Consider the following 23,825-nt stretch of genomic DNA (forward strand, 5'->3'; position numbering starts at 1 on the left):
CATTAGGTCAAATAATAGAAAAACCTTGTGACCTCTCTGTAGAGGTCATATTTTTCAATGGATCTTCATGAAAATTGGTCAGAATTTTTTATCTTGATGATATCTAGGTCACATGTGCTCAAAAACTAGGTCACTATGTCAAATAATAGAAATAACGACGTCGTACTCAGTTCAACACTAGGTCATGTGGGGATAGGTGAGCGATTCAGGAACATCATGGTCCTCTTGTATTAGATTTTTTTGTCAGACTTCTGTCTAGTAATCAGATATTGCGTGATTGTCAGGATGGTAAGAAATTTGGCAATTGATGAGTGAAGATTGATTTTCAGCTGTAGGATGATGGGAAGGCAGAGGTTATTGTGGACATGTCATTGATTGTTAGAGGAATCAAAGATGAACTTGTAACTTCTTGTCCATTTGTCAGTATTGTTAACAATGTTATTTTTCTAAAGAGGGCATTTGATGAACCAAATATTGTGTCATTCACTACTTAAGTTGTCCAGAAAATCATAATATTTTGTCCTCTGTGAAACTAAATATTTCAGAAATACTTCCGAAAAGTTAGTAAACCATATGAGATTAAGAGACAGTTAATAATGTAAATGTGATGAATTTATGGTGAGTGGTTTTTAGTTTGTCTGGTATGGACAACGTCTACTGAGTTTGAAGGGAGCATTTAATAATATGGCCCTCTCGCATTTCCCACATACCTATTGTTGTGAAAATACAACAGTGCTGCATTTCATTCCAACAATTTACTTAATAATTTCAGATGGATAGATAAAAAATGGATCAGTACAAAATAAAATATGATGTACTTAGTAAATAGACAGAAAAATTGCTTGGTCATAAGGCATTAAAAATAGGTTACCTACATGCCACATCTTTTTTGTTGGATTTACTTTGAAATTTATTTTGTTAGCTTCTATTTCTAGATTAAATAGTCAGAAATGAAAAAAGAACATTTAAAATTCAATTTTATCAAGTAAAATGTATAAATCAACATAATTGGGGCATTGGTGTCATCTTTTACGGAGTTGGTGTCAATAAGCATATTGATGTCTATCTACCGTATTTTAATGATACGGGTCTTAGATCATAAGATGTCTTCCTTTTCGGAGCTCATAAAGCGCACAAAATGATTTATTGGTGAAAATTCTGTTTATATAGACATTGTAATTGTTGATAAGGTAAAAAAATTTTGGCAAATTTGCAAAAATTCCAAATTTCATTAAATTTCGGTCTAGCGATATTGTAAATTGAAATTACTTTCATTTGAATGGGGGACATGACCTATTATGAACAATTTGTTGTGTCTTGTAATATAAAAGACTTTAATGTGAGCTGCCCTTATGAAAAACCTTCCCTATTGTCAGTGTGTGGACAGTTTATGTCCAGTGTGTTTCCAGTCAATAATACTCTAAAATCCAGTTACTTGCCAGCCTATTTCCAGAGCTGACAATAAACTGATCCAGTGTGTTGCCACTGAATAACCATCATGTGTCCATGTGCTTGTCAGCTGATTTCCAGACCTGAAAACCAGCTGTAAAATTTAACTTCCAGTCTGCTGTCAGTTTATATACAGTTAGTTGTCAGTGATGTTTGTAATGACGTTTTAACAAAATTTCGTTGATTTTTCATATAAAACTATTTGACGGAGCTAAATTATATAGAGGTATCTGGAAATAAACACTGGCAACAATCTGGCAACAAACTGGTATGCAATGTCAATCTGGCAACACACTGGATACACAACTGACAACAAGCGGCTTTTTGGACTTTCCAGTCTGTTGTCCTTGTATTGTCAGTGCACAGCCAGTCAACTGGAAATATTTTTCTGACAACACACTGGCATATTGCCAGTGTGTTGTCATTGTATTGTCAGTGTATAGTCAGTCACAACATGCCAGGCTCTCTTACATGGACAAGAGAAACACTTCAGCAAACTATCATTATTTAAAGTTTTAACTAAATTCCTTTATGCAGTACAAAGTTATGAGCACTTATACATTAGTGTTTTTTTGTTTTGGGTTTTAACGCCGTTTTTCAACAGTATTTCAGTCATGTAACAGCGGGTATACATTAGTGTGGCAGATGGACTAGTTTTGTTTGTTTGTTTTGGGTTTAATGCTGTTTTTCAACAGTATTTCAGTCATGTAACAGGGGGCAGTTAACCTAACCAGTGTTCCTGAATTCTGTACCAGTATAAACCTGTTCTCTGTAAGTAACTGCCAACTTCCCCACATGAATCAGAGGTGGATGACTAATGATTTCAGACACAATGTCATTTATCAAATAGTCACGGAGAACATAAGCCCCGTCCTAAGATCGAACTCGCGACCCCATGATCCGTAGATCGACGCTCTACCTACTGAGCTAAAGATGGACTAGTATCCCAATATATCGCTTACTACTCAGTGTTACTAATTTTTTTTAATTCCCCCTAGGAAAATTGTCTTTATTACCATTGTATTGTCATAGCATTGTCAGTGTATGGGAAGTTTGTTTCCAGTTTAGTGTCAGTATATATTTTTTTCTATTTATCCTTATTAATGTTTAATATGAATTTTAATGTGACTTAAAACCTTCATTTGCTTGTACCAGTTAAGATTTGCAATATTTCAGTTATCAATAATATAATGTTGAAACCAAAGGAAATTTGACAAAGATTATAGTAAAACTGCAAGTTTAATTTTACAGGGTAGCGAAAATACATGACTTTTAAAATTTCTGTATCTGTTTAGCAAAAATACTTGTTGCGGACAGAATCTGTGTTACAATGAAAACAAGTAACTGTAAAATGATGAAAAAGTACCTTTACAATGTGCCCATCAGTGCTGGAAAACTATTGAAAACTGAAAATAGTTTTGGAGGGGAAAATGCAACACTCGGCCTTTTGATAAGGTGTCTTGTAATATTTGTTTTGCTGTGAAAATTGCTAAGATGGGTATATTGCCAGTGTATTGCCATTGTGTAGCCAGTGCATTGTCAGAATCTGCTCTGAGTAAATTTATATCCAATGTACTGTCAATAGATTGAAACTAATTACACACTTGTTCAATGTCATGACCTGACATGTACTAAGCAGGTCCCGTAACTATACTTTTTTTCCAAAATTAAGCCCCTTTTTCCACATAGCATTGTTTGCTTAAGTTTTTGTATGCAAGCTGGTATCTCAGTACTCATTCAATTCGATTATGAAATTATGTTTTTTATTTCCAGTTTCTTGCCATTTTCCTGCCAGATTTCTTCCAGACACTGGAAACAAGCTGACAATATTGTCAGTGTGTTTACATGCTGATTGTTATGAGCCAGTTTATTGTCATATAGTTTGCAGATTATTCCCAGAAACTGGAAATAATATGGAAATAGTGTCCATATTATTTTCAGCTAAACTTTTTTTCTTGAAAGTTTGTTCCCATATAGGAGTCAGATTATTTCCAGTTACCTTTTTTTTTGACAGACTGTTGCCAGATCATTGACAGTTACCTTGCAGCTTAATGCCAGCTTGTTTCCATATTTCATTTTCGTAAGGGTATAAGGGAAGTTGGGTATTTCATCCCTTCACATCAGCTTATTTTCTAATGCTACATCCCTTTTGAAATTTAAGTGGAAATTACACAAACTTGCCTTGTTACACAGAAGGTCATGAAATTATGCACGGAGGGGCACCTAGGGCCTTCCTCCACCATCAAAGCTGGAAATTCGTCATATGACCAATAATTGTGCCACTGTAACGTTATACCCAACAAAAGAAAAAACACAGAGTCTTTCTTAGTCTGGCTACTGACTAGATAATCTGGGTTTTTTTTGTTTTTTTTTTTAGAAAAAATAATTCTTTTATATAATATTTTGACTTCATCAGTCTTGGCTCTGATTATCTATTATGTTTTGAGAATAAAAGGGACATAATGATATAAAATTTGTATAGCCTCAGGAGTTATCTCCTGTGAACAAAACATAAGGGCTGAACACAGACTAAGTCTTTCTATGCAGTTTGCTAAAGAGATCAACTCAACTGCTCAAAGAGGCTTTGTGATGCAGATGTCATTGTTTTGCTAATTGTAAACACTTTTGTATTAGTTTTAATATCTTTACATTTGAATGATCTGCTGTGCAATACTGGACTGTCGTCCCTAGTAATAATCTGCCATAAAACCCTATGAATAGCTGCTGTGCAGTGCTAAACTGTCAATCAAAGAAATAAACTATACCATGCAATATTTGACAGTTTTGACTTGAAATAAATGCTGGTGTAGTATTTAACTGTCCACCCTAGGAATAAATTTCCATGCAATACTTATTCTGTCAGTCTTAGTAATACTCTCCTATAGACCCAAAGAATAAACTGTCAGGCACTGTACTTAATAACAGATCCAATAATTTTTTTAAAAGTAGACCCGAAGAATAAACTGTTACTTAATACTCAATAGTAGACCCAAAGAATAAACTCTTTGTAATATTTAAAAGTTTCAATTAGTGTAGAAGATGTAAAATTTTCCATACTGTTAAATCATAACCTTTAGCCTGTTGGCGGCAATTTGATTCTGTCTTTGCGACCAGTTCAGACAATGGTCAGCCTGCACTTTTCAGTCAGTAAATTTTCAGTGACCACCCCTTTTAATAACAAATGTACTGCCCAAATTGAGTGATAGACCAGTCTATTTTAGAGATTTAGCTGAGTAAAGGTTAATAATCAGGTGAGTGGGGGACTGATTTTCATTTTTTTAGAGGTTGCATCAAATCCATGAAATTAAATCCCAACAAACCATTAAAATTCCCATTTGAGCCGTACCATGAGAAAACCAACATAGTGGCTTTGCAACCAGCATGGATCCAGACCAGCCTGCGCATCAGTGCAGTCTGGTCAGGATCCATGCTGTTCGCTTTCAAAGCATATAGATTAGCAATTAGAGAAACTGTTAGTGAACAGCATGGATCCTGGCCAGACTGCGTGGATGAGTAGGCTGGTCCGGATCCATGCTGGTCGCAAAGCCACTATGTTGGTTTTCCCATGGCGCGGCTTATTTATCTTATCTCCAAAAGTTGAAGTCTAAGAATTCATAATCATTTTTGTCCAAACCACAAAAGTTTGTGCCATTTTATGATTTCACAACATTGGAATGAATATATAAGAATTGTAAAATGTTTTCTGTCACTTGATTTTATCCAAAAATTATGACATTTTTGCTGAACATTACATTTAAAACCTTACCTTCTTTTTCTGGTAATGATTCCTATGTGTAAAGTTCTGGAATTTGGCTCTAGGAATGATATTGAAGGTCGCCAGCCAGACCCATGCTGCTTTCTTTTAATTTAAATTAATGTACTTTCTTCAGATGTGTGCAAACAACCCAGTGTGACAGGTCGATGCCGGGCCAGACATATGCGATGGTATTACAACAGCAATCGTGAAGAATGTCTACAGTTTGTCTATGGTGGATGTAATGGTAACGACAACAGGTTTCGAACACGTGCTGACTGTGAGAGACGATGCTTGGCAGGCACTGAAGGTAATTTTAAGGCAAAAAGAAACAGATGTTGTGGAAGATTTCATCTGTATTGAATTACAGCAAAAAAAAATGTCTATTTGATAGCTGACCATTTATATCATCTGTTCAGAAATAAGGGTTAGTCTTTATCTTCCTGGAGTAAAGGATTTGGAAACAAAAATATATATCTGTGCCTGAGGCCATAAGAATTTTGTCAAGACTTTATATGAAAAACTTTCTGGCTTTGCTTTCCCTCTCTCCAGTGTGTATGCCCAACTGTGATCAAAGGTTCTAGTGTCTTTTAATCCTCATAAACCAGTTTTGATAAGGAAAGCTTATTATACGCCAGAAGGGACGTATTATGTTAAGACGCCGGTGTTTGTCCGTCCGTCCATTTGCAATTTTGCATCTGCTCTGTAACTCTTGGACCCCTTGAAGGATTTTGAAGAAACTTGACACAAATGTTCTTCACATCGAGACGATGTGCAGAGCGCATGTGTTGGATGGCTTGCTTCAAGTTCAAGATCACACTTAGGGGTCAAATGTCATATGACTTTGTTTTGTGTCCGCTCTGTAACTCTTGAACTGCCTGAAGGATTTTAAAGAAACTTGGAACAAATGTTCACACATCGAGACGATGTGCAGAGCACATGTTTCGGATATCACACTTCAAGGTCAAGGACACACTTAGGGGTCAAAGGTCATACCTTCAGGTGTATATTGCTCTGCATTGCGGTGCTCTTGTTGGTATTATGTGAAAAAACCTTGTTTTCGTTGGTACATCCATTCATATTGTTTTGTACCAACTTCTTATGAGCAAGTGTAATTGCTGGAGAATGTATAACTTTAGTCTGTGTTTATAATGGTGACCTCAATAGCTCAAATAAGTTTGTACTTTTTTCAAGTGTTGTTGTTAAGTACAAAATGAGCAGCTTAGAGAATTAACCATCAGTAGGTCCCGATTCTGAACTCTGCTTAGTCACATGTTTTTGTAAGGCGGATGGTAGGTGTTTCAATAACATGTAGGTGGTACTACTTCATGAATAATTAGGATGTTGTAAAAGTTGGCGGTACTATCTAGTGACAATTGTTCTCCCTTAATTGGACAATTACTAACCACAAGGTTAGTATTAATCAAGTTTCAAGTGGGTAAGAAAAAGAAAAACGTATCGCAAATCAGTGCGTAAGAGCTGTTCATATTTTACATGTGTCATTGTGAAATATTATCAGATATACCAGATTGTTTGGGATAGTTAACTCAAGATTTCCGATTTACTTAAAATGCTCTTCATTCACCCTCTCCATTATAAATAATCGTGACTGCTTCACCTCTGTCGTATCAAATATTCACGTACAACATAAGTTTTAGTGCCATAAATAACAATACTCATTACACTTTCTTATGTGAACTCTTTATATAAAAAGTAAAAACGCAAACAAACAATGATTTATTATTCTCCCACCTTGAAATAATACTGATATAAACACTTGAATACAAGGTATAAATGCTCATTATTTGATATTTCTCTTGCATCGAGTATTTGTGTATGCAAAACATTAATATTAAAGTTTAAAAAAAATAATTGATCAGAATTAAACATTTTCTTGGGTAATTGGGGCAATAATGCAGAAATTGGTGAACAGGCTTGTTACACTTGTCGTTTTATTATCAGAAGTTACTCCATATTTGCTTTCAGCACTCGGGGACCAGCAGAATGATTGTCGGAGATCGCGTTTTGGATGTTGTCCCGATGGTGTTACTGCTGCTAGAGGCAACAACAACGAGGGATGTCCAAACGCTTGCAAGGTATGTTGGCATACATACATTCTACATAGTTTAAAATATAGAGGATGTGTAAGATTGAAATATCTTTCACTGTGCGGATACCAGTTGCAGTATTTTCACTGATGGTGTAGCCAAAATGAAAATGTAAGATCTGGTGTTCACAAGTGAAAGATATTTCACCTTACACATGTAAAATGTACAAATTTTGTTTTTATTTCATGCTTTTCAATGGTTTTAAATGCGTAAATTTTGGATTGGTAGGTAATTTTAAATGACTAACAACCTTTTACAGCTAATTTTTAAAGTCGCAACAAGAAGATGCCATTGCATGTGAGGTTTTATATGTTAAAAATTTGTTTCAGTTTATATCTGTGAAATATAACATGCATTTGTGTTCATATACATAAAGAATACTAACAGCTGTAAAAGCCACTGAAAGTTCCAATAAGAGTTTTTGGCACCATTTAATGAAAAAATGATTGGTCATTGAACTAGTTTACTTAGATCTAGATCTGCACAATGTATCTCTGCTCTTGCAGCAGAACACTGTATTAAGGGGCTCTAGAAAGGCAGAAATTCTGCATGGCGACAGTAAAATGTCTGAATTTTTAGCTCGACTATTCATAGAATAGTGAGCTATTGCACTCGCCCATGCGTTGGTGTCCGCGTCCACGTCGCGTCCCGATTTTGGTTAAGGTTTTGTATGTAAGCTGGTATCTCAGTAACCACTTGTGGGAATGGATTGAAACTTCACACACTTATTCACTGTGACAAACTGACTTACATTGCACAGGTTCCATAACTCTATTTTGCTTTTTTACAAAATTATGCCCCTTTTTCGACTTAGAAATTTTTGGTTAAGGTTTTGTTTGTAAGCTGGTAACTCAGTAACCACTTGTGGGAATGGATTGAAACTTCACACACTTATTCACTGTGATGAACTGATCTACATTGCATAGGTTCCATAACTCTATTTTGCTTTTTTACAAAATTATGCCCCTTTTTTGACTTAGACATTTTTGGTTAAGGTTTTGTATGTAAGCTGGTATCTCAGTACTTACTAATGGGAATGGATTGAAACTTCACATAATTGTTCACTATCATGATCTGACATGCACTAAGCAAGTCCCATAACTCTACTCTCTTTTTTTTCAAAATTATGCCCCTTCAGCAGTTTTTGGTTAAATTTTTGTATGTAATCTGATATCTCAGTATCCACTAATTAGAATGGATTGAAACTTCACACACTTGTTCACTGTCATGATCTAACATGCACTGTGAAGGTCCCATAACTCTACTTGGCATTTTTACAAAATTATGCCCCTTTGACTTAGCAGTTTTTAGCCCACCATCATCAGATGGTGTCAGCGTCCGTGGTTCGTCGTCTTTCCGTCCTTCCTTCCGTCCGTTAACAATTTCTCGTTATCGCATCTCCTCAGAAACTACCTGGGGGATTTTGACCAAACTTTGTCAGAATGATGTATTGGTACCCTAGTTGTGTCCCCCTGAAAATCAGACTGGTTCAACAATTTTTAAGTAAGTTATGGCCCTTTATTTATTTCTATAATTTACATACATTTATATAGGGAAAAACTTTGAAAATCTTCTTGTCCAAAACCACAGAGCCTAGGGCTTTGATATTTGGTTTGAAGCATCATCTAGTGGTCCTCTACCAAGATGATTCAAAATATTTCCTTGGGGTCTAATATGGCCCCGCCCCTGGGGGTCACATGGTTTATATAGACTTATATAGGGAAAAACTTTGAAAAACCTCTTGTTCAAAACCACAGGGCCTAGGGCTTTGATATTTTGTATATGACATCATCTAGTGGTCTTCTACTGAGATTGTTCAAATTATCCCCCTAGGGTCAAATATGGCTCCGCCCCGGGGGTCACATGGTTTACATAGACTTATATAAGGAAAAACGTTGAAAATCTTCTTGTCCAAACCACAAAGCCTAGGGCTTCGGCATTTGTAATGTAGCATCATCTAGTGGTTCTCTACCAAGTTTGTTCAAATTATCCCCCTAGGGTCAAATATGGCCCGGCCCTGTGGGGTCACATGGTTCATATAGACTTATATAGGGAAAAGATTTTAAAATCTTCTTGTCAATAACCTACAACATTCAAATTTGGACCACATGTATGGTTTTGAGTGGCAAGATGAACCTTGACATGAGTTGACCTTGATTTTGACCTAGTGACCTACTTTCACATTTCTGTAGCTACAGCCTTCAAATTTGGACCACTTGCATAGTTTTGTGCACTGAAAAAAACTTTGACCTTGACTTTGACCTAGTGACCTACTTTCACATTTTTGAAGGTACAGGCTTCAAATTTGGACCACATGCATAGTTTTGTGTTCCAAATTGGAATTTGACCTTGATTTTGACCTGCTGACCTACTTTCACATTTCTCAAGCTACATCCTTCAAATTTGGACCACATGCATAGTTTTGTGTACCGAAACAAACTTTGACCTTTACATTGACCTAGTGACCTACTTTCACATTTTTGAAGGTACAGGCTTCAAATTTTGAACACATGCATAGTTCTGTGTTCCGAAATAAAATTTGACCTTGATTTTGACATAGTGACCTACTTTCACATTTCTCGAGCTACCGCCTTCAAATTTAGACCACATGCATAGTTTTGTGTACCGAAATGAACTTTGACCTTAAGATTGACCTAGTGACCTACTTTTACATTTCTGTAGCTACAGGCTTCAAATTTAGACCACATGCATAGGATTGTGTACCGAAACAAACTTTGACCTTGACATTGACCTAGTGACCTACTTTCACATTTCTCGAGCTACAGCCTTCAAATTTGGACCACATGCATAGTTTTGTGTACCGAAATGAACTTTGACCTTAAGATTGACCTAGTGACCTACTTTCACATTTCTGTAGCTACAGGCTTCAAATTTAGACCACATGCATAGGATTGTGTACCGAAACAAACTTTGACCTTGACATTGACCTAGTGACCTACTTTCACATTTTTGAAGGTACAGGCTTTAAATTTGTACCACATGCATAAATTTGTGTTCTGAAGTGTAATTTGACCTTGATTTTGACCTAGTGACCTATTTTCACATTTCGTCCTTGAAATTGATCTAGTGACCTACTTTCACATTTCTCAAGCTACAGCTTTCGAATTTGGACCACATGCAAAGTGTTGTGTACGGAAATGAAATTTGACCTTGAGCTAGTCAGTAAGTCTTGAAATTTGGAACACTCAAAAATGGCACATTGGTGGGCGCCAAGATCACTCTGTGATCTCTTGTTTGTTAAGTTTTTGTATGTAAGCTGGTATCTCAGTATCCACAAATTGGAAAGGATTGAAACTTCACACTCTTGTTCACTGTCATGATATGACATGCAGTACAGAGGTTCAATACCTCTACTTTGCATTTTACAAAATTATGCCCCTTTTTCAACTTTTGTATTCATTCAATTGACAAGGCTGTTGAATAGTCGAGCGTTGCTGTCCTCCGACAGCTCTTGTTATTCATGCTCAGCCTCGGAATCATGTGGTGAAGTTGTAATGTAATTGTTAAGTACAAATCATTAAACTGATTGGATATTCTGTTGCGTAATTGCAGCAAAAAAAACTTTTAACCTAGAAATGAAATTCGGGCAACAAGGATAACTGCTCTCACCTTTAGTTGTCACATTTAACATTTTGCGGAAAAGTTTATAACTTATGATAATGAATACGAATGTTTCTGGCATCTAAATTGTGCTATTTAATAGACCAGACATGCACAGTAAGTTTTAAAAATGGAAATTTCTGTGAAATTACAAGACCATTTATGATAATTCAAACAAATTATTTGCAGAATTTTTAAATGTTTGTTAAAAGGCATTAAAGAATCATTTCAATTTATGGTTGTTTCGTTAATTTTCCACTTTGTGTAATTGCATTGTGGAATTGCTAAAATAATATCAACCTTTTGAAGAAAATTGTTCAGTAACAATATTTTCTTGTAGAAAAAATATCAGCTAGACAGAATAATTGAAATGTCATACTAGGTATGGTGCCATTATTGATGGACATACATTATCTTTACTGGCGCTTTATTTTTGACATTAGAGGAAATTGATGCTATATAAAGCAGTGGCAGTGTGCATTTTGAAGGGGTTCTGATATTCTGCCTTTTCTAAAAATTTATGTTAATGGATTTCTTCAGAAAATATTATTTAGACTAAAACAGATGGTTTATTGTCCAACAGACTATATGTTTGTGTAAAGTGTGTTTTATGTATTTTATCCTGTAAAAACAAGCACAGATGCCATTTGGTTTTACACTGCTAAATTGGTCTGAATTTTATGTTAATTGTCATATTTGACCATTTTTGCAGGAGAATTAGTATTTTCCATAAGGATCTGATCGCTTGAAATTCCTGTAAAGATATAGTAGCTGTAAGATCAGGGAATTCAGAGAGTTGGGTAGTGTTCATGAACATTTTGTACCCTCTTAAAGATTATTATTGTAGCCGTGCATCAAGGGTAATAGTATTATAGCTGCCATTGCAGTAATTTCAGTTTTGTACCAAAGGTAATAGTATTACAGCTGTTGCATCTTTGTACAAATAATAATATAATAGCTATTGCAGTCTTGTCCCAAGGACAATAGTGTTACAGCTATTGCAGTCTTGTACTAAGGGTAATAGTTTTATAGCTATTGCAGTCTTGTACTAAGGGTAATAGTGTTAAAGCTATTGCAGTCTTGTACCATGGGTAATAGTGTTAAAGCTATTGCAGTCTTGTACCAAGGGTAATAGTGTTAAAGCTATTGCAGTCTTGTACCAAGGGTAATAGTGTTAAAGCTATTGCAATCTTGTACCATGGGTAATCGTGTTAAAGCTATTGCAGTCTTGTACCAAGGGTAATAATGTTAAAGCTATAGCAGTTTTGTATCAAGAGTAATGGTGTTATAGCTATTGCAGTTCTTGTCACAAAAGTTGTAGTACTACAGCTATTGCAGTTGTGTATCCAGGAGTAATAGTATTACAGTTTTGTAACAAGGATTATAGTATTAAAGGTGTTGTAGCCCTGTACCAAGGATAACAGTAAATTGTCATGTATATTTCAGGCTACCCTGTATGGATGTTGTGATGATGAACTTACTGCAGCTCAAGGTAAAACAACTTTTCTCCTTCTTCTTCTACTTCGTCCAGTTTCACTTAAACTTGTTGTGTATTTAAAACTCGGTCCACTATAATAAAAAGAACAGACTTTTCCATGGACAGTTCATGCTCTGCTATTATTCTGTTAGTTAGTTTTAAGTGTATTTGATTCTGTCCATTGTCTACATTGGTGAGTACTTCTGAGTGGTATCCAACATTGTAAAGTTCATTCATGTAATTAAAAAATTTGTTTATAAAGTGAAGTTATTTTTTTTTTTATTAAAAAAACTAATTTGCACTGGTGTCATCTGCAGTACTTAGCTCATGACATTTCAGTTTTGCAAAACCAGAGACGAAAAGCTATTACATGTATGTTGTTTTGGAAGGAAGTCGGAACAAAAATGGACATATTTCCCACTTTGGACATAAGTTTGACAAGCAGTTGCAATAAGAGAGCCTATGCTAGCATTTTGAAATAAATGTAAATGTAAATTTATGCACATATTAATATTTTGTGTGCATTTTCAGGACCGAACCAGGAAGGGTGTGATGAATTAGAAGGTTCTGGTATACCATGTAATGATACCGGTTATGGTTGCTGCCCAGATGGTGTAACCGCAGCAACCGGCCCTAATGAAGAGGGATGTGATATATTTATTGTTGATCCACAACCAAAAACAGATACAGATGTTGACATTACTGTAGATGGACCTGATCACACTGGCACAGATGTTCCAGGTATGGTATACATGTCGTACTGTATGAAAGTGAAGTCTTTAACATGTTCTAACTTTGTGTTTATATTGGTACCAGATTAAGTGTGAAGTTAAGAAGTAGTTCAAATAATGTAAAGAATATAAGATTGTTGTACCAGTAATTGTCTGTGAGCTGGTAACAGGCTAAACGAATATGAGCCATGCCATGGGAAAACCAACATAGTGGCTTTGCGACCAGCATGGATCCAGACCAGCCTGCACATCCCCGCAGTCTGGTCAGGATTCATGCTGTTCGCTAACGGCTTCTCTAATTGCAGTAGGCTTCAAAAGCGAACAGCATGGATCCTGACCAGACTGCGCGGATACGCAGGCTGGTCTGGATCCATGCTGGTCGCAAACCCGCTATGTTAGTTTTCTCATGGCACGGCTCATATATAAAATAACCTTACAAAGGAATATGATTCTTAGGGTTGTTTGAAGATGATAAAATAATAATCAAGTGTAAAAGTAAATAGTATCACCTGGGTGGTGCTGATGACTTAAACTGTTGTTCAGGGTTTAGCACATGGGTAAAATGATGGTAAAGTATACTGGTACGAAATAAAGAAGATACAAGTTTTTCACTACAGACTGAGAAAAAAAACCCATCTCACCGCTGGTGGAATATGCAACCAAAAAAAGTGGTGAACTCAAAGCAGCAGATAGGATCCTATCACAAGGGTGATGGCTGTAAAACAAGATCAATGCTAGGAAAACCCTTTATGCTAGTAATCACATGATGTTAACATGAAATCCTCAAAGCGTTCCATTGCAAAGGAATCACTTTTTTCAGATGACCTATTCTATCAGTGTTTGAAATAACTAGTTGCAAATGCTTGCCATTCAAGTTCACACATTTATATCTAGCAAATATATTTCACTGGCTATGTTTTGCTGCTTTGTTACAAATTTAACTGGGAAATACCATGCTTTGTATAAGCCTCTGGGGCATTATCCAAACAATGGCATAGTCCAAAATAGCACAAGTATGGCTTTGCCTTCAAAAGCAAATGTCACATTGACGAGTGCACTGATGAGCAACACACTGGTGGAATTGCAATTTTTTATGATTAATACAGTCAATTTTTGCTGCCTTGCTTCAAATAAGTCATCTACTTTAATGAGTATCAAATTAAGAACCAAGTAATTTGGAAAAAAATGAACATGATGGATTAATAAGCTAGAGAAAATAAAGGTATTTTTGTACCCCCCACAACAAAGTTGTAAGGGGTGGTATACTGGTTTCAGGTTGTCTGTCTGTCTGTCCGTCTGTCCATAGACACAATCTTGTGCACACCATCTCTCCTCATCCCCTTGACACAATTTAATGAAACTTCACACAAGTGATCAGTAACAACAGTAGTTGTGCATGGGTCATGTTAGGTTCTTTCAGAAAAAAAAATTGCAGAGTTACGGGACTTTGTTTTTTGTTACTGTACTATATACATAGACACAATCTTGTGCGCACCATCTCTTCTCATCCCCTTGACACAATTTAATGAAACTTCACACAAGTGATCAGTAACAACAGTAGTTTTGTCATGGGCATGTTAGGTTCTTTCAAGACAAAAAATTGCAGAGTTAGGGACTTTGTTTCTTGTTAACATCTATATACATACAGTTGCATACAATCTTGTGCCACCTATCTTCCGACCTTTGCACAAATTTAATGAAACTTCACACTCAAGTGATCAGTAACCAACCTAGTTGTGCATGGTGCATGTTACGTTTTTTAGATAAATATTCTGCATAGTTATGGGACTTTGTTTTTTGTTACTATACTGTATACATACAGTCTATATACATACAGTCCACATAATTATGCAATCGTGTGTGCGTCAAATTGCAATGTAGATCTACTGTCAGTGCATGCGGGGGGTACATTCATCACCTTTAGTGATAGCTCTAGTTTACATTATAAAGTTGTTGACTAATTTTCATTTTGGCATCTGGCTGGCGGAAGGTTGGTGGTTCAAGCCATGTGCAGGCTGTGCTTGTCATAATACTTGAAGGACCTAGGGTCTTCTCCAATCAGCTGGAAAATCATCAGAGGACCTAAAGTCTGATTCAAAACACAAAAATGTGAACAAATATGTGTATAGACAGACCAAAGGCTGTTTGTGGATTATTATCCTTTTACTGCAGAGAACAAAATAGAGAACAAGGGTATTGTTAAGACAGCAGGCAATGTCATAAAACACTGAGAAATTAAATGTTTCCCCGCAATTTATTGTCAATATCACTGGTTTAAGGCGCATGTTAACTTACTAATGTCTCGTTGGTGGCCTTTTGGAAACAAAAGAATCTATATCAATATTGTTGCCGCTGCTACTTTTGAACACTTGAAATGATGCATTATTGTTAAAACAATACTCTCTGTTTATAAAAGGTACACTCTATGTTATATTTTGAGACCTTTCTGTGTCAAGGCCATTTAAAGGTTATAAATACATCTGTAGAGGTCATATGGTACTGTCTCAAGGACATTTAAAAATCATGGTTATAAGCTTTGAAGAATCAACTGTCAGTGTATGGTTAGAAAATGTTTTTTTCTATGAAGGTACGTCATTAATGAAGGTCAGTTATTATATAAGTCAAGGTCAGTTAAATGTATATTGACTATTGTCAAGGTCTTACAATGTTTAGAAAATAACATCAGTTGAAACAAATTGCAGATAGTCAAAGTCAGTGAAATTTCATTCACATCATCGCGGTCAGTTTAAGTTTTGGGATTAGTACCTTGTCAAGGTCATATAGAACAGTGCCAAGGTCACTGACAGGTTATGAACTTTCAGTGCACTTCCATCTTATCCCATCTCATAATTAGTTCTGATAAGAGAATGAGTGTAAAAGGACATTTTTTATTAGGAATATACCAGATACTGACAGTAGATCAGTTTAATGACCTTCTGAATGACAGTAGCAAGTTTTCCGATTCTGAAGGTTAGCATGACCTGCAAGGACAGAATGTCAAAGATTTGCATATGGGAATTGTTTACTGCAAACTAATTTATACTCAACAGATTTGCCATTTACCAAATCATTTGTGGTGTGTTACATTATTGCAAATTCGGAGAAAACAATTTCCTTGACGGCATTATTTTCCAAAGCTTTCGCCAAGAGCATTTCAGTGGCAAATTTTGTTAGTGCTTGATAAATGATTCAGTCTTTTGTGGAAATGAAATTTGGTTATTTTGAGTCTATTGCAATCAATAACTTTTATGTCTGAGATATACATTTTCCATTGCAAAGAGAAAATTAATAGATTCTGAAAATGTATTCATAACTATGCATGTTTTTGATAAGTCTCTTTTCCTAAAATTCTTAAAAGGTTTAATGTGTCTTTGAGACAACCTTTACATTTAATTTTCTCAATATTCAGACTTTAGTTAACGCTTTTCTATATTACCCATAAATGTGTGCCAAATTTGGGTCTTACCGATTTTCACTTCTGTACATTATGTTTGTGTGCTTCAAAATTTGTTGTTGTTTTAAGCATATTTCACAATATCAGTGAAAATGAAGTATTAAAATTATGAAATTACATAATTGTTTAGAAATGTAATAAGAACTTTGCATCAATTTTGGGCTTTTGAAACAAGTTTGCAAATGTAAGTGTTTATTTTTTATGCCCCCGAAGGGAGGCATATAGTTTTTGAACCGTCTGTCCGTCTGTCAGTCTGTCGGTCTGTCAGTCTGTCGGTCCGTCCGCAATTTTCGTGTCCGGTCCATATCTTTGTCATCGATGGATGGATTTTCAAATAACTTGGCATGAATGTGTACCACAGTAAGACGACGTGCAGTGCGCAAAACCCAGGTCCGTAGCTCAAAGGTCAAGGTCACACTTAGACGTTAAAGGATAGTGCATTGATGGGCGTGTCCGGTCCATATCTTTGTCATCGATAGATGGATTTTCAAATAACTTGGCATGAATGTGTACCACAGTAAGACGACGTGCAGTGCGCAAGACCCAGGTCCGTAGCTCAAAGGTCATGGTCACACTTAGACGTTAAAGGATAGTGCATTGATGGGCGTGTCCGGTCCATATCTTTGTCATCAATGGATGGATTTTCAAATAACTTGGCATGAATGTGTACCACAGTAAGATGACGTGCAGTGCGCAAGACCCAGTTCCGTAGCTCAAAGGTCAAGGCCACAATTAGACGTTAAAATATAGTGCATTGATGGGCGTGTCCGGTCCATATCTTTGTCATCAATGGATGGATTTTCAAATAACTTGGCATAAATGTGTACCACAGTAAGACGACGTGTCAGACGCAAGACCCAGATCCGTAGCTCAAAGGTCAAGGTCACACTTAGACGTTAAAGATCATTTTGCATGATAGTGCATTGATGGGCATGTCCGGTCCATATCTTTGTCATTCATGCATGGATTTTAAAATAACTATGCATGAATGTGTAAGTAAACTATGTTACCCAAGACTGCTCTTAGGTCAAAGTCTAAAACTTTAACATCAGTCTTTATTATTCAAAGTCCATGGGCATGTGTTCTGGCGTCTTGTTTTTTTATGTTGCTCTGACGCGATTTTGGTAATATGATGATTTCCAGCTAAAATGTTGAGTGTTTCTTCAGGCCTTATTTCAGACATAATTATGTGAAATTATATAATTCCATGGACACAAAATGTGTTGGATTTTGACCTTTGAACATTAAATGAATGAGTAGTTTACATACTTTGCCTGACTGCTAACTGCTTTGGTATTAAATTTCGTGGATTGACAAAACCTGACAAAATTCATGAAAATTGGCCCCCCAGGGAAATAAGTGAAATCGCAATTTATTTGTACTTTGGTAGTACTGCCAACCTTCAAGCCAGTTGGATAGCTTCTTCACATAAAAAGATTCTATGCTCAAGTGTTGATTAAATCCACAGCTGTAAGGGGCAAGTGAGTGTCAGCGACCTTAACCACTCTGCTTTGGAGGGCCAGCCTCCCTCCACAAAATGTAACCTTGACTGTCTTTATGCTTGTAATATTTCAGGAACAATACCTCATTTATTATTGTGAGATACAATTTAAAACAGCATTTCTCTAGGGATTACATGTTTTACATAAACTAATATCCTGGAATTTATTTGAATATTTAGGTGAAAATTCTGCAAATGTTGCACAGTAATCTTGCCTCTTTGAAAAAAGTTTACTTAAAAAATATTGATGCCTCGGTAAAATTGAGGCTAGGTTTTCCGTGTGATTATAAAGTTGTAAGAGCTTCTTTAGTAAAATAAGACATTCAGAAACAATAAATTTGCATGCAGCAACATTGCCGAGCATCAGTTAACAATTATACGTTTATATAGTCACCAGTATTCCTCCTTGTTTGGGTCCTGTCTTGAATTCTTATTCTTGCAATTATATAGGCATTCATGAATCAATATTTTACCAGAATGTAATTATAAGGTGAACAGAATTGCAATGTTGTTGAAACCACTGTACAGATGAATGTTACAAGGACTTTTGTAAACAGAGAAAAACTGTTACAATGAAGATTCAAAGTAGTTTATTTAGATGCAAGGATGTTCAAAAAGAAATGTAACAAATCTTTGCATTTGCTAATCTTTCCTGTTGGGTAAAAGATTGGAAGAAATGCTGGAAGCTAATGAGGGGATGAGAATTCATTCAGTCAAAATAAAAAGGAATTTTTAACTAAATAAGCATAGTTTTCAAAATACAGCCCAAGTTGCATTACTTTTTTAACACCCCACATACAAAGAAGTCTACCTGTTTCTTCTGGTTGGCGGGATATGTGCCATCTCACTTCAGTTCTCATCATATCTATGATAGAAATTTCATGTGTATGCATACAAATTATATGTATGGTTTCTATGAGAGTGTTGTAACTGTGGAAATGCTGACTGTATTGAAACATAGCTGTAATGAGTGACAAATTATTTTTAACTCTTAGTTATTTTTGAATACAGGGAGCTTCTACACCTATCTGTACATGTAAACATATTTAGATCTCACATTTTTCTGAAAAGAAATAATTGTTGTTTTTTTTTTTTGGAATTAATGAGAAAACAAGAAATAGAGAGAATACAAATGAGATGGCACTGTTTGGCCACCATACTCTTACAAATGTATATAAGCATGTTATGTAATACTTCTTTACCCCCACAGTGCAGTGTCACCTGGACAAGAACACTGGTCCATGCAAAGACTATACAGTCATGTGGTACTATAACATGCGAGAAAACGAATGTGATAGATTCTGGTTCGGTGGTTGCGAGGGCAACACTAACCGATTTAAATCCAAAAAGGAATGTTTAACAACTTGTCAGAACGTTGTTGTCGTCAGAGGTACAGGGTTTTTACTAGAATGAATGAAACATGGTGATGTTTGGGAACTAAAATGACTGTTGATGAGAAAAAAAATATTAATTTGGAATATGATTCAAAAGCATCATTTTACAGAAACAAATAATTTCAGAAATTTTTCTGGGGAAAAAATTATTTTTTTGCTGATATCATGTAAATAAGCTTTCTTTCTGTGTGATCTTTAACATGCAGAGGATGAGAGAATTTTTTAACATGAAAACATGTAAAATCCTGCTTGAGTTTAAGCTGTTATTCAAAAAAAGAAAATGAAAAATCTAAAATGCCATAATTCATGCAGCATTATTGATCAAAAAGCAAAAACTGTAAATTTGAAAATTTAGATTAGAATCACAGCAGTCTTTTGGAATATTACATTTCCAATTTGCTCTTATTGTGCCAGAGAGGAAATAGTCTGACAGTTTCTTAATTAAGAGAGGATAGCACAAAAAAGTAAAATCGGGACTTGTAAATTAGATTTGAATATTGACATTGAGAAATAAGTACCGTACAGCCTCTGTTTAGCAGCACCGCTTAAAAGACAGAAATTTGTTTGCTACACGAGTGGTGATGCTGTATTATTTGGGAGACTGGTTTCGCATGCGTTTGTATTGAGGAACTGATACGGTATTTAATGTTTGGAGATGTTGTTAACAGAAGTTGTATGGTACGCTGAAGTGAATTTCTCAGAACTGATTGACAAGAATGGCTTAAAGCCTCTTCCGGAAGAAAATCCTGCAGTATGTTTCATTTAATTCTGACATCACCATGGCTTCAGTAACATTCTAGATACTCTGTTGTTGCAATTATTTTACTGTTCCTGCTTTTTCTGTTATAGCTGCAACACCCCTTGCTGTCTCGTAAAAGCTTAGTGTTGTATTCACGAACATGAATAATTTTTATTGTGTTGATTTATGTATTCTATAATTTACCAATATCTGTGTAATGCTTTGCCATTTTACCTTCTTCCTATAAGACTTTAGTATGATGTATATGATACATAGTAGAAATATTAAAGATTTTAGAGAATTCTTAATATGAAGTGAAAAAATGATAACTTGAAATTGCCATTTAGAAGAAGTTCGGGGCCAGTGTTTGACAAAACTTCCTAAGTTTAACCTGAAGTTCTCTCATAAGTATGGATGTTTAAAACACATTCATTTCGTAGGATATAACTTGTATTGTTTTAAAAAGTTCTCATTAATTCAATTTTATAACAGATCTACCTAATTTTTATTTTTGGCTAGTATTCTAGGAATATCTGAATAGTTCATTGAATCGACTTAAATGTTATTCATAAAATACCTAAGTTCTAACTTTGACCTAAGTAAGCTTCATGAAATGTGCCCTTGATATATACAAAGTTATAACATTCAATGTAATCTGAAATTTTTCATTTGTCATGTTTATTTTTTAGAAATCTTGCTATTTTTAAACCTTAAAAATGGGTTGTAGTTACTTCTTTTTAATGATTAGAAAATTATTTTCTACAAAATTAATACAGTTACATTTTTTGTCTGTTATTTTTAATCTTCCTAAAGGTAGAGATGAGCGTTTCAAGTGTTTTGCTGTGTAGTGTAATTTCTTTATTAATAACAAATTGTACTTACATTTTTTAGCCTGAACACTTACCATTTACAAAAATTATTTTACTTAAAGGTTCACTGTCAATATATAAAGTGCACAGTATTGTTAGCATTCAAATTTTGTGGAGGCCAAACATGGAAAGACACTTTTTATATGTAAGACTTTGTACATAAAATGTGGAATTATTTCCCACCAATTGCTAGTAAGGACAGATCTTAAGAATGGTAGTGTGTTATAGATACTCCAACTGCAGAACTTTGACCCTTTACAGTGCAATATGTAAAGCATCCATACATCAGATTCTAGTTTAATTTGGGGAATAACAACCATCTGATTCTTAATTATGCCTCACTGCATCCTCTTTTGTGGAAATAGAAAGCTTTGCTGTGTTCGTGTACTCAAGAATCCAAATTAAAGACGGAATGATTTATAAATTATATTCAGGAGTACTGGTATTTAACATGACAGTCAGTCTTAAAGTTACATTGCTTTTGTTTTACAGAAATATAGAAAATGTTTCCTCAGTGTTACAGACAGCTTGTTTGTTGTTAGAAAGACAAATAAATCAAGTAAAACACTCCTGAATTAGATTTTAACTGAGACTTTGTAATAATGTCTTGTTTCCAGACACTACGGCCTTTTTTCATTATTTGAAGTAGCACTTCCCAAAAATGGAATTTCGATTTTCTGTAATTGTTACATGAAAGTGTCAAAATAAATGAAATAATGCCCTTTGGTTTAATGAAATGTCTAGAAACTTGTTATTTAGATTAAGTAATTTTTGTTACTGTTCTAAGTATAGGTGTGAATTGTTATGTTTTGTAGACATTTATTTTGGTTTATTTTCTTTTTTATATTGTAAAAAAAAAAATGCTTTCTTTTTTGTTTCCTTATTCAGAACTGGTTTTAGTTATACTGTATATGTATATCTAGTTATGCTTTCCCTGCTTGCTTTTGTTAGTGTCTTTCTCAGAGTATGTTCATTTCTTGTATATTTTTATTTAAATATTTCTCATTTCTTAATTGAGTTATATTGGCATAATTTAAGATATTAAATACATGTATATGGTAGGAAAACTAGAATAGGTATAAAACTTGCACAAAACTTTGTTTTAAGCGATTTTATATGAAAACCAGGCGTTTCCAAGAAAATTCAGGAACAATACACACTGGGATTTTGTCATTTCAAGACTTGATAAGATGACTTATATTACTGCTGTATTTTCAACATGTTACGCAATTTTGTTCATTCAAAAACAACTCCCCTGTGAGCTGTATTAAAATTTCTGTTTTTCTGATGTAATTCAGGCAGTTCTTCTGTCTGAGAAATAAAGAGATATTCTATAATTCCATTGTACAAGGCCTTGTTTTCATAGAGAATGGCTTTTAATTTTCAAAATGCAACATATTTATAGTCGCGCATGAATAAATAATCTCACAACCTGTTTAACAGAACAGTCACAGTCTCAAACTAATTGCACTCTAATTCAAAGCTAGTCGTTTTTTTGCATGTATAGGTCCGATATCTGTTTCTTTGAATTAAAATTGTCTTTTCATTTTCTCCAGAACCAGGTCCGCAAGTTCCTTTATGTGAGCAGCCGAAGGAGATTGGACCATGCCGTGCAGCACTTCCACGTTGGTTCCACAACCCAAGAACAAGGACATGTGAGCAGTTTTTCTACGGAGGTTGCCAGGGTAACGATAACAACTTTGAAAGACAGGATGAATGTGAGAGACGTTGTGGTGTTGCAAGAGAAAGACGTAAGTTATAGAAAACCTTCAGTGTTTTATCTCTGTTTGCAAGAAGTTGTTGTATAATACACCCTAAATTTTGTGCATACATTCATGCAATGTAATGCAGGATGGGTTTGCAGCTCAAAATAATTTGCATATCAAACTTTTTTGAGTAAAATACTGTGAAATAATTTAATTTTGTTTAGATGAAACTTCTCAGTTTTGGCGAGCATGGTTATTTCTTGATGATATAAATCTGTGAATTTCATGTTTTGAAGATAAAGCAAACAATAACTTGATTTGTTTATCGGGATCTAATTTCTGGGATTGACACAACCGTGAACTCCACAGAAATTAGTCCCTCACGAAAATTTTACAGTAAAATTAAAGCCAAATTAAGATTTGACATGTTTCTTTCAACTTATGTTTATCATTAATACAGCTCTGACAGCCAAAGAGGTTTGTGCTCAACCACAGGCCACCGGACCTTGCCGGGCATCGATTCCAAGGTATTATTACAATGCGGAGACAAAACGCTGTGAAGAATTCACGTACGGTGGCTGTGGTGGTAACAGGAACAACTTTGAGACTGAGACCCAGTGTCGACAGTACTGCCGTGCTGAGGTACCAACACGGACCACTGAGACCAGGACCAGACGTAAGTTAGAAGAGTTTATAATCTGACATTATTAGCAGGCATCTATTTGTATTAGGATGTAGCAGACACAAAAAATGATTTAGCCAGTATGGGTGCAGCAAGATATTACAAAGTTTTGGGATATTATTAGCAGAGGTTTCTATGAAATTGATAAAGCGGATGGAAAAGTATTTTATAATAATATGGTTTAAGCAATTTAATGTGAATTTGTTTATCTTGAAAGAGAATAAGTCATATGTACCAAAAGACACTAGCTGCTATTTACCAGCAGTCTCTTGGGCAATAAATTATTGTATATAAAATCAGCAGTTTTGATAGGAACAGGCACCTCATTTTGTAAATGACA

The 23,825-nt window shown here is 35.2% G+C and overlaps 1 protein-coding gene across 1 annotated transcript in view; it reads left to right on the forward strand.

Moving 5' to 3' along the window:
- Positions 1–23,825, forward strand: part of LOC123564804 (papilin-like) — a 409,588-nt gene that overhangs the window by 357,250 nt on the left and 28,513 nt on the right. The window contains exons 21-27 of the mRNA XM_053520994.1: positions 5,340–5,513; positions 7,190–7,299; positions 12,379–12,424; positions 12,941–13,150; positions 19,306–19,485; positions 22,654–22,848; positions 23,264–23,479. Coding sequence (XP_053376969.1) covers positions 5,340–5,513; positions 7,190–7,299; positions 12,379–12,424; positions 12,941–13,150; positions 19,306–19,485; positions 22,654–22,848; positions 23,264–23,479 — 1,131 coding nt within the window. The remainder of the gene's footprint in view (positions 1–5,339; positions 5,514–7,189; positions 7,300–12,378; positions 12,425–12,940; positions 13,151–19,305; positions 19,486–22,653; positions 22,849–23,263; positions 23,480–23,825) is intronic.

This window comes from Mercenaria mercenaria, chromosome 1 (genome assembly GCF_021730395.1).
Source record: "Mercenaria mercenaria strain notata chromosome 1, MADL_Memer_1, whole genome shotgun sequence".
Classification (NCBI taxonomy): Eukaryota; Metazoa; Mollusca; class Bivalvia; order Venerida; family Veneridae; genus Mercenaria; species Mercenaria mercenaria.